General features: G+C 35.7%; 1 protein-coding gene across 4 annotated transcripts in view; it reads left to right on the forward strand.

The window, feature by feature from the left end:
- Positions 1–12,950, forward strand: part of LOC133523605 (regulating synaptic membrane exocytosis protein 1) — a 244,393-nt gene that overhangs the window by 111,614 nt on the left and 119,829 nt on the right. For all 4 annotated transcript variants that reach the window (XM_061859274.1, XM_061859276.1, XM_061859275.1 and 1 more), the window contains exon 3: positions 5,168–5,422. In XM_061859274.1, the coding sequence (XP_061715258.1) occupies positions 5,387–5,422 (36 nt within the window). In that variant the 5' untranslated portion in view covers positions 5,168–5,386. The remainder of the gene's footprint in view (positions 1–5,167; positions 5,423–12,950) is intronic.

Genomic DNA, 12,950 nt, shown 5'->3' on the forward strand with positions numbered 1-12,950 from the left:
AATCAGCACTTGCAGCAAAAACCAACATTGCTCTCATGTTACAGATGACGTAATAAAATAGGTAATTACTAAACTAGAATCAAGTTTCGAACGTTAACTTGAAAGAGAAACTTCAATTTGTCCACCTTAATCCAGCGCAGCGGGGCTGCTGCCCAAGATAGCTGTTTGTTATCGACTTACCGCGCGATTTAATATTTCACTATGCCCGCCAAAATATTTATCCCATTTGCCTCGGGGGGGATTTGGACGCAAATATCCACAAAATGAAGTAGGTAGGTGGCTCTAGTTCACTGATTGAATTTCTCATAATCTTATGTAGGTACCTACCTACGTTATATATAGTCAGGCGAGTATCACGGCAGAGCAGGAGGCCTAGCTAAGATGACAATCGTTCGTAGGCTCAGATCATCTGTTCGTAGGGCTACAAAACGAAACGCTATTTGTCTATCGCACTAAGGATGAATGATACGATACGAGAGACAATAGCGTCTCGTTTCGTTTTCCACAAACGATTGTCATTGTCATCTTGGCTATAAATCAAATATTTTTTGCTAAATAAATCCTAGGGCACGAGGTAAAGTTTCTAGGGTGCGTCATGAAACGTATACGTCGTATACGCACTTTTGGTATAATTTTACTTTACAAACGTACATAACGTATAATGATTGATAAACACTACCCTAAGGGGCTAAGCACACCACGTTTTTTTAACGCGCCGTCGACGCGCGTTTTTATCGATACAAACGCGATTCGAACTCTAGATTACGATGGTAAAACAAAATCACGAAATAAAACGGGAATGTTGAGAAATAAGCAAAGATTTTTTTTTTTAACTAATGATTTGAAAGTACTATTTCAAACTCCGTCTATTCATTTCATAGTAAATGTAGAAGGCAATAACGCTGACGTCGACTACAGTCGAATCGAGCCGCGTTGATTGAGTATTTGTACCATGTGCGTTCATCACAGACGAATTATTGCGATTCGATTCGCTCCGGCGAGGAGTCTGGTGAGCCTTTAACGTACTCCTCATTTTCTAGGATTTTAACATTATAAAAAAAAATGTCACAGTTTATTGAAAATCGGGTAAAAACATTTTCCATAATGTCAATATCCAGAAAGGAAAATAGGGACTACGTTTGTATGGAGAAGCGGCCGTGGCCTACCCTCTTAAATACTATATATTCATAGTCAAACTAAATTCAGACTAGTCTACCTACCATAAAGTAAAGTTTAGTACAAAGAGTATCACGGCAGAGCAGGGGGCCTAGCCCCTAGCCAAGATGTCAGTCGTTCGTAGGGATACAAAATGAAATGCTATCTGCCTCTATCGCATTAAGGAAGAGTGATACGAGGGACAATAGCGTTAGCGTTAGTTAGATTATAACTCCTTAATGATAAAACCTTTCGGGTTAGGTGGAGTTCAGCCTTATGTAGATGCTATAAAGACGTAGACGACGGCAAAGCTTTTGTAAATAAATACATAGAAGTATTGAAAATGAAGAACATAATGTCTTTTTATTATGTATTTCTAGTTTCCGTTTCATTTACATTCGTATGTAGGTAGTAGAATGCGTATGTAGGTATTAAATATGAATAGTCTGTAAAATATATGCCAAATAGCATATAGGTAGGGCCCAAATCGACGATCTCCTTTATCAGAAACACCAGCGTAGCGAGAGATTGTATTCTAATTTAGCACCTTGAGTTTAGCAAGGGACGTAATAAAAGCACGAGGAGATTGTGAACCAAATGAGATTTTGCTTACCTTTTCTAGCAGCAAAGTACTTACTCGTCTTGTTCCACTTTTATTTTTAACAAAAACTACTAGTCATTAACTGTCATCAGCTGAATGCCACCCCAGCCTTGACACCTTTGTATACGAGAATTGATGTGAGTTTATCGGTTTAATCAGACATTCTAGTAATGCTTGCCATAAGCCAAACTCAATATCAGAACGAACTACGTGTCACAATGCAACGTCGTTGTACGGCCGGTACGGCGTCATGTCATGACATAGGTAGGTCAAACATTTGTTTTAGCAGATCAAGAAAAGTTCCTATATTGATCCTCCAGCGTAGCGAGTGGCTCTAAAAGAGGAATCTTGAGCGTTGCGAGGGTTTCAAGGCACGATGGTTAAACAAACTTTGCTCCCGAATAAGGCACATTAATCAGGGTTACAGCGCGATAACATACCGCGAAGAGAAATCTAGTTGTTCCAGCTTCCTATGTTATCTCCTAAACACACTGTAGAATATGTACCTACATGATAGTTAATGTGGATATTGTATGGGTGCGTAACTACGTACGAAGTTAATAGGGCCTCTTGATATCCGTTCTCGACTCGCCGATATCGCTCAAGCTAACGATGCAATTTCGCTTCTATACAAGAGCTGACTGAATTCTAATATCAAATCGTTACGTATCGATTGAACAACTGCATTAGTTAGAATTTATGTAATGTAACGTAACTGCATTAATAATAACCACCTAGGATTTTTTTTATTCTAATGAGGCGTGATATATAGATTTCTACATTGAGATACATAATTCATCCCGTGAATTCATCATCTTCCTAGCTGTCTCAAATTGCCACAGCTCACGTGAGGAGCCCAGGGGTGCGCTCAGCCACCTAATCCCAAGAATTAACAGAGGCACTTGTTTGTACGAATGCGACTGCCAGCTGACTTTTTAACCTATCGGGAAACTATACGATTGGACCAGTCCGGTTTCCTCACTAGTTTGATCCTTGGTTAAAAAGCGATTGATTAAGTTTATCAAATTATATTTCTTACTTGAGTATTCAAGAAATTCATTCAACAAGTCGGGATTTGAAACCCTAACATTCGGTTTGATAGTCGCTCCGCTCTATGCTATCAACTCTATTGCTTGTTTGAAATTTAGTTATATGAGGTCATCACACAAGTAATATACGAAAAAAAGCGGCCAAGTGCGAGTCGGACTCGCCCATGAAGGGTTCCGTACCATTTATGACGTATTAAAAAAACTACTTACTAGATCTCGTTCAAACCAATTTTCGGTGGAAGTTTGCATGGTAATATGTACATCATATATTTTAATTAGTTTTATCATTCTCTTATTTTAGAAGTTACAGGGGGGGGGGGGGGACACATTTTACCACTTCGGAAGTGTCTCTCGCGCAAACTATTCAGTTTAGAATAAAATGATATTAGAAACCTCAATATCATTTTTGAAGACCTATCCATAGTCCCCCACACGTCTGGGTTTGATGAAAAAATATATATTTTTTTAAATTTTATGACGTAGTAAAAAAAAACTACTTACTAGATCTCGTTCAAACCAATTTTCAGTGGAAGTTTGCATGGTAATGTACAGTCAGCGTCAAATACTTTGTAGCAGTCAAAGTGGCCAAATAGTTCGGTACACCATACTAAATATATGGTGTACCGAACTATTTGGCTACTTTGGTTGCTACAAAGTATTTGACGCTGACTGTACATTATATATTTTTTTTAGTTTTATCATTCTCTTATTTTAGAAGTTACAGGGGGGGGGGGGGACACATTTTAACACTTTGTAAGTGTCTCTCGCGCAAACTTTTCAGTTTAGAAAAAAAAAGATATTAGAAACCTCAATTCAATATCATTTTTGAAGACCTATCCATAGATATCCCAAACGCATGGGTTGATGAAAAAAAAAAAATTGAGTTTCAGTTCTAAGTATGGGGAACCCCCAAAATTTATTGTTTCTTTTCTATTTTTGTGTGAAAATCTTAATGCGGTTGATGGTATTACATCTACTTACCAAGTTTGAACAGTATAGTTCTTATAGTTTAGGAAAAAAGTGGCTGTGACATAATCGGACAGACGACACACGGACATGACGAATCCATAAGGGTTCCGTTTTTTGCCATTTGGCTACGGAACCCTAAAAAGACGTACGCAAGGGGCTGTCAACACCCAATGTCCTTGAAATTGATGTTACTTAAACAGTTTTTTAAGAAAGACTATTTGTTTTAGTCAAGTAAGAAAAATACCTATATGTTCATATTAATTATATTTCAAAGACCGTGGTTGTACTCGATACATGATTGAACGAAATCGGCTCGATAGAAAATAATTGCAAAGATTGGTCTTAAAATCCAAATTAAACGGTTCTATGTCTTTATTGATTTGACTTATGGGTCTGCAATTAAAATCACAATTTCAAAATATTTATATCTAAACCGCTAACGAGTAAAATATTACACTATAATCCACTTTATTTTATTTAAATAATTTTCTTATTATTCCCTTGCCCAGGACCAGTAACATGCGACAGTGCTATCTCATTAACTCCGATACAAATAGACAGTGTGCGCGCTTTAGGTATTGACAGCCTCTTAATGAACCAAGTAGGACCTGTTGAATGCGTCCCATTCTCTCTTGTGAAGGGTCGTGCGTGGGTGCTGCGGTGAACACGAGTACCTACCTGCTGCGGAGGACGGGAATGAAACTAGTCAACCCCCGCACAACTTCCCAGACATTTTATAGTGTAAGAGACCAATATACGCTGTCAATGATTTATTTAATAACATATAAAAACAAAGAAATAAAAAAAACTTACTAAGTACTTAAACTAAAGGTTACAAGCCTGTCAATTACATATTAAGTATAGTTGAGCGATTATTGTTTAGATTAATAAAAAAAAAACATTTATTTAGCAATTTATACCAAATTTATAAATAAAAGTTACAAGATGTGTTGTTAAACCCCATTAGCTACCTATACTTCATTTAATTCGTAAAGATGGCGCTTGTAATAATGATGAATATCGAGAACTCAATTGAACTGAGTAGGTAATTTTTTGGATATACAAGATAAACAAATATTCGACGATTAAAGAATATGGCTAGAGCCTCAACCGTATTTTGGACTTTTGAGAAATATGTAAAAAAAATGTTCGATAAAGAATTCCTATTTTACAGCTACATCTTGCGCACTCTTGAGAAATAATAAATTGGTTATATATATTACGACTAGTCAACGTCATCTTCTGAATTAGATAAGTAGATTTAGTAATATTTCATTCCATTTGCCACTCCGTTTTACAGCCTAATCCGCCGTGTACCCCAGAATGTTTTGGATAACTTCTTCATTGGTACTTATGTTACACGCACTACAACATGTGTTCTCTTTTGTTTCAGACAACATATCATCGAGCTCGATAGTGCCAAACTGTGAAGTGCGTGATATTAACATAAAGTTCTATGGTATATTGTTAAATAGTTATAGCTGCCTACGGTTTATAAGATGTCGTGTTTTGGAGGTAGCGTGCTAATTCCCGACTGAGGGCGGTACAGTGTGTAGTTCAGTGTAGTGCAGTGATGTAAGTTTTAAGCGAACAGTGCAGAGAGGAAGCCACCATGCTGCCTACAAATGTTATGTCCTTTATGAAAAAGGTAAGGCATATTATTCACACCAGCACGAATAGAATGGTTGCGATTTTATCGTCCTTCGTGTCATGCGTCATTTAGGCGACCTAATGAAGGAAAAAGACAACAGGGGAAATCATTCGTGTATAAGCGAATTTTGGCATAGTTGCAGGTAAAAATGCCTCATACAACATACTGAAAGTACTGATGGATGGGGGTGGCGCTAACGGGTATAAAGAAGTTTAATTAAAGGACTTTTTAGTTTTTCGTAAATAACTCGTAAACGGTGGCCCATAGCAAAAAATGTTCTTAAACGCAAATAATCTGTATGAAATTTTGTACCAGAAAAATTACGTACACTTTTTGCAAGGATCAATATTTAACAAGATATTAAAGAGGGAAAGTTGATTAAAATCAATTCAAAGGTTCCTTTTCTTTAGTTTATCGTAAATAGTTTGTAAAGTATGAGCCATAGCAAAAAAATAAATAATTATCATAAAATTTCCTACAAGAAACATATGGAACACTTTTCGCTAGGATTAATATTGGTAAAAATTTAGAAATTGGTTGCCTTGATAGGAGGGAGGGGGGTGGCTATCCTCCTTTCCCCCTCCCCCTGCCGGTGATGCTTAGTTTCTGAGATATTACAATTTTAACTTTCAGTATTTACATAAAATAGGGGTAGTACCTTTGATAGGGGGAGGGGAAGGGGAGTATAACTCCCCCAAACACTAACACCCACCCACAGAGGTGCTTATTATCTGATTTTAATTTTTTTTTCAACACTAACATCAATATAAAAACATCCCTTTAGTTCCGTGAAAGAAATCTTAAATGTCGAAATGGAACAGCTCCGGCGCTGCGGGATGTGCAGTCCCTCCGCGCCTCCGGCTTTATAAAAACACTAGGGGTAGGACCGATAAGACCGCGTGGAAGTCGGGGTGCCACGATTTGTAATAAACTACCATTAAGTTGCGTATCAGGCTCATAGACCAAATTTCGTAAAAAAAAAATACGCATCTCCGGCAATAAAAACCACCGTAAAGGGTTTCAGCTAAGCCCCCTAAGCCCCTCCAATATCACAGTTTCCCAAAAACAAGGCAACCGATGTCTAAATCCAATCCTTAATATTTAAAACCGGCCAAGAGCATGTCGGGCCACGCTCAGTGTAGGGTTCCGTAGTTACTCTTCCGTCACAATAAGCTAAACTGGAGCTTAAAGTATAGTAAATTGTTAACCAAGGGATGAAACGGTACCTTTCACCCGAGTTAAACAAATAGGCAAATTTGCATAATCAGTACCTAATTAAAGTAAGTCTTTTTACTATGAAGGGAAAACTTTTTGCGATAACTCAAAAACAGCTAAACTGATCATGTCCGCTATAGTTTTCATTTAATGTCTTTCTTAAGCTCTACTTCCACGATTTTTTTCATATTTTTTGGACCTATGGTTCAAAAGTTAGAGGGGGGGGGACACAATTTTTTTTTCTTTCGGAGCGATTATCTTTGAATATATTCACTTTATCAAAAAATGTTTCTTGAAAACCCCTATTACTTTTAAAAGACCTTTCCAACGATACCCCACACTCTAGGGTTGAAGCGAAAAAAAAAATTCACCCCCACTTTACGTGTAGGGGAGGTACCCTAAAAAAAATTAAATTTTTAGATTTTATTGTACGACTTTGTCGGCTTTATTGATTTATATATCCATGCCAAATTTCAGCTTTCTAGCACTAACGACCACGGAGCAAAGCCTCGGACAGACAGACAGACAGACAGACAGACAGACAGACAGACAGACAGACAGACAGACAGACGGACATGGCGAAACTATAAGGGTTCCGTTTTATGCCATTTGGCTACGGAACCCTAAAAAAGATCTAAAGCGGGAATGATAATAATAATGACGAATGAATGATGATGGTGTTAATGTTGACGACCGGTCTGGCCTAGTGGGTAGTGACCCTACCTATGAAGCCGATGGTCCCGGGTTCAAATCTTGGTAAAGGCATTTATTTGTGTGATGAGCACGGATATTTTTTCCTGGGTCATGGGTGTTTTCTATGTATTTATAAATTTTTATATAGTATATGCATATATCGTTGTCTAAGTACCCTCAACACAAGCCTTATTGAGCTTACTGTGGGACTTAGTCAATTTGTGTCCGAATGTCCTTATTATATTTATTTATGAATCAATTTTAAAGTCCCTTTTTCGTTTTTCGTAAATAACCCTTAATATGCAATGGCATGGCAAGCCACCGTTTAATTATTTATGAAAAACAAAAAAGGGACCCGTGAATTGATTGTAATTCACTTTCCCCTTTAATATTATTTTAAATATTGATCCTAGAGAAATGTGTTCTGGTTGTTTTTTGTAGAACATTTAATTTAGATTATTTATGAATTCGAATAGGTTTTGCTATGGACCACCGTCCACCGTTTAAGAGTTATTTAGAAGAATCTAAAAAGGGACTTTAAAATTGAATATTATTAATATTCCCGCGTTATTATCTTTTTAAATATTGATCCGAGCGAAAAGTGTTCCACATGTTTCTTGTAGAAATTTTTATGATAATTATTTATGTATCAGATTTTTTTTGCTACTAGGTCATACTTTCAATTCAATTCAAATGATTTATTTGTAAACATAGGTAACAGTGTTGGTAAGTACAAAAAGTATGTGTGAACTCTATGTTTCGCCGACAGGCATACAAATTTGAAACCAGGTAGACATATACCAATTAAAATACATTGTTAAATGCAAATACATTTAACTAAATAAAATAAAATATTAATCAATTATACAATAATATTATTGTCAAATGTAGTTGTATACCAAGTTCATAATTGCGCGTATTTCAAATTCAAAATTATTTATTATATTCTATTCATATTTTTATGTCAATAATTCATGCATATATACAATACAATTACTTACAGGCTAATTTAAAGTGTCACCGAAAAACTCTGGCAACGAATAGTAGCACTTAGATATTAATAATTTATTTTAAATAAAACAAGTGCAATGGTTTCATTCTTAGAGCTATAGGAATTTTGTTAAAAATTTTACTGGCCAGACAAAATACATTTTTACGCATTAGTGCAGAACGAGAAAATACTGTACCAAGTTTGTGAGTGCGGTAGATATCTCTGTTAAATATTCGTGACACTTGTTTAAATAAATTCAGTTTTGTTTCTACAAATACAGCAGTTTCAAATATGAAGAGGCACGGTAGAGTCAAAAGATTAAGTTTTTTAAAAGATGGATCCAATTGATGTAGACCACACATTGATCTTATACATCGTTTTTGTGCTTTGAATGCGATTTCACTGTTGGTCGAATTCGCCCAATATATAACACAATAGCGAAGGGTTGACCCAACGTAGCCATGATATGCGGCAATTACTGCTTCAGTGCTTACTAGCTTAGATAATCTGTAAAGCGCGTATGCATATTTACTTAGCTTTGTACAAATTTCCTCCGTATGTGTTTTCCAATACAACTTGCTATCAATAGTTAGTCCCAAAATTTTAGTTTCTTCAACCGGTTCAATAGTACGTCCTTAATAATTACAATTTATAGGCAACATGGGTGTGTTTTGTCGAAAGTGCATTATTTTAGTTTTATTAATATTTATTATCAAATAATTATCATTAAGCCATTTTCTTATATCATTTATAGTATAACTGATTTCCATTTCATAATTATTAATATATTTACATTCAATTATAACTGCACTGTCGTCTGCAAAAAAACCATAGGGTGCTTGACATGTTTAGGGAGATCGTTGATGTAGAGTAAAAATAACAGTGGCCCTAATACGCTACCTTGAGGCACACCATACCTCAGCATACGCACATCCGATTTGTATGACTTTTCCTCTTTTGTATTCAAACATATTTGAGTCAGTTCCGTAGTCTGCTCTCAGTCACTCAAATATGATCGTAAAAGATGCAGAACATTTCCGCGGATAACATATGCGTACCTACTTTACAAATCATTTACGAAATACTAAAGAAAAGGAATAGTATCTTTTTAAGTATTGATCCTTGCAAAAAGTGTACTGAATTTTTGTTGTAAAATTTTTTGTGTAGATTATTTACTTTTAACAGCATTTATTTACGAAAATTTTAAAAACTTACCATAAAAGTGATTTTAATTAACTTTCCCGCTTGATTATCTTTTAAAATATTGATCCTAGAGAAAACAATTACGAGATCTTTCTTGTAGGCAAATTTATATAGATAATTTGCGTATAAATTTTTTTTTTGCTATTGGCCACCGTTTACGAGTTATTTACGAAAAACTAAAAAAGGACCTTTAAACCCCCTCCACCCATTAGCGCCACCCCTATCCATCAGTACTTTCAGTATGTTGTGTAAGGCACCTTTACCTACAACTATACCAAAATTCGTTTATACACGAATTATTTCACCCATTTGTCTGTTTTTAGTCTTCGTTTGGCGAGCTAATTCTTACACTACTTACTACTTATTAGAACGAAATGGCCGTAATGACAGATGATAAAAGTACGACAATTACCGGTCCGACGATGAAGGGTAGGTATTTGTTATATTTAAGCGTTAAGTTTCTGGAACTTTTATTTATGGCGAGCCTATGGCCCTAAAACCTTTCAAGTACTTCGTGTCTCAATTTAAACCACGAATTAATAAAGTTGTAGATAAGACATTTAGCCGGCGGCGGCGCGGCGGTCGAAATTGGTCGGCGGCGGCAGCGTATCGGCGGCGTGGCCTTGAAATACCTTTTTTTCATGAGAATTTTTCATGTCATGTTGCAAAAACGAAATCATAAGGCTCGCACTGTCAAAAAGGTATCAGATCTCTTGTAGAGCCAAGCTTCTAACTCTACAAGCCCTAACTTCATAAAATCTACACCTTGTAGTAACGAAACGACCATGCCGCATATATTTTGACTAAGGTGTAGAGTTTGTAAATTTAGGGCTTGTAGAGTTAGAATCTTGGCTCTACAATAGATCTGATCTTGGCAACATTTTACATGAAAATGTTTTTGATGGGACTTCTTTTATTTTTGTAAGTTGCTCATGACAATCTTCCATCCCCTAATTTAAAATGTTGGGGGTGATTTACTGTTAAAAATCTTGAAATACGTATCTGGGAGCAACTTTAATACAATCTATTTTTTTTACTGATTCTCTATACAAACTTCAACACCTTTTTCCCCCTAACGTCCTTGTCCTTTTCACCCTTACGGGGAGATTTTCGGATTTAAAACTATTCCATATCCTTCTCTATAACAAAAACTATCTACATACAAAATTTTTACTAAATCGTTTCAGCGGAGAAAGAAACACCATTAGCCAGAAATATAATATCAGCGTTTTTGAGAATTTATCCGCTAAGGCGGATAAAACGGGGTTAAATGTTTGTATCGTGTAAATACTTTGAAACTTCTTAGGAAGGCATAATAAAAGAATACAAGAAAAGATGTTACTGGAATACAAGTAAAGCAATTTCAGTATTTTTCAATATTCGTCCCTTAAGAGGTTCAAAGTACGTTTGTATGGGTAGCGACATTTATGAAGTAAGAATATGAAACTTCGCAACTTAACACAAAACTAGAAAACAAGCAAAATGGTTTTAGCATTTTTGACAACTCATCCCTCTAGGGGGTGATTGTCATCTTATAACCGTTGTTCGAATTGGGTCGTAAGAGTATTTCCGCTTAACTGACTGATACCCTAATAGACTTATTTAAAAAAAATAACATCTTACTATTTCATTTCTCGTAAAGTGATAATGATAAGGTGAATACTTAATGCCCGAAAACATGGTAGTGTGGTTTGCGTTTATTTTACCATTATATTGTGCTTAGATATGTATGTGATGCAGAGCTTCGCTATGAAAATGTACCCTGGCGCCCCGCTAGATAATTAAAATTGCGGTGTGCTCGGTTAGCTACAGAAATAATTTGATATTGCTTCCTGCCTCTGCTAGATATTAGAGTACAGAATGCTGACCAGGATACATTATTATTTTAGTTATTAAAATGTAGGTATTTTGACTGTAAAATAGATCTGAGACTGTAAAATCTCGTTTTTAGGGTTCCGTAGTCAACTAGGAACCCTTATAGTTTGTAACTAGACGCACTAGCAGATCTAGTTAACATATAAAAATAATTGGCACAAATAATCGGTCCATATCATTTTCATAAACTAAAAACCTCAATTATTATGTTCCAATATTAATCAAAATACTAGTAAATAGTATGTATATATCTAATAAATTAATTCCGTAAGTTTAATGGAATAGAAGCAAAATATTCTCACGAGAAATTTTGAACAACAAACAAAGACTTTAACTAAATCATATTTCGTAGTGGGTCGTTACTCAGAAAAAGTGATTGGTACTCGAGTTTAAAGGGTAATAAACTAGTCAAACGTATAAGGTAAAGGCATCAGTGCTCAGACATGCGTCAGTGTGCCAAAAGTAGGTGTTATTATAGATTAATAAAGTATGAATTGAAAAGTAACTTATTTTTTTTTTTTTTGTTTAGCATAAACCACAACACTACTTCAAAGAAGTGCTGTCTTTTGACATGAAGGGATATGTCATATGGCCATTTTTTTGGAGCGTCACATGGTGTTTTGATCAGACGTTGGCGGCCGAATTGTGATGTTTTTTTGAAAGCATGTGCGCTGCTTCACGTAATTAATGCTTAATTTGTCTGGAGAAAGTGAAAAATTAATATAAATCCATATTAAAGTAAGCCCTGGCCGATTACTGGGTTTCAGGCAGTAATTTTAAAGGGATCGTGGACCCAGAGGACAGCCGATAGAGGCTGAGCACAGGTTTCAAGTTTTTTTTTCAAATGCAATGTAAGTCATTAAATCAAGCACCTTTAAATATCTACATTATTATGACTTTATTTCATTGCAATACATCAAATAAATACTCAGTAGTCATCCTGTGGCTGACCACTGGACACTGAAATCACGGAACTCGGAACCCAATAGCCAGGCGTTAAAATGGGATGGCTGTAGACTGGGTACTTAAAGGCTGTGTCTTGGTAGACGGGAGGCTGATTGCTGGCAAAAAGGCCCTTGCATTATATTTAATGAAATATTTCCATAAGCTAAATTAAATTACGTTATATTCTTTATAAAAATTAAACTTTAATAAATTATTGATGAGTAAAAACATTCATAATTCTTATTGGTCAATTAGTGGGCAAATGAGACGTTCTTGAACATAGAAATTTCGTGGAGGGGCTGACTATTGGTGCCTTTACCCTACGATAATTACGAGAGACGCGTCTAACACGTCTGGAGCGTTTGCCGAAAGTTATAAATAGCTCAGTTTTAAGCCAGGACCGGCCATTATATTTTTGACCGTCGGATTGTCACTTTCTCTGGCTTATTCGTAGACGTAAAAACAAAGGTTGTTATTTTGACGATTGAATGTTTGACATTGCGTAGCTACTATGCTGTTCTTTGTCAATCTGTTCAATTGTTATTTTAGTGTCAATACTTACTTATTTTTGTGGATTTTTTGTATTTTAGAGCCAGTTCAGTG

Source organism: Cydia pomonella, chromosome 12 (assembly GCF_033807575.1).
Source record: "Cydia pomonella isolate Wapato2018A chromosome 12, ilCydPomo1, whole genome shotgun sequence".
NCBI lineage: Eukaryota > Metazoa > Arthropoda > Insecta > Lepidoptera > Tortricidae > Cydia > Cydia pomonella.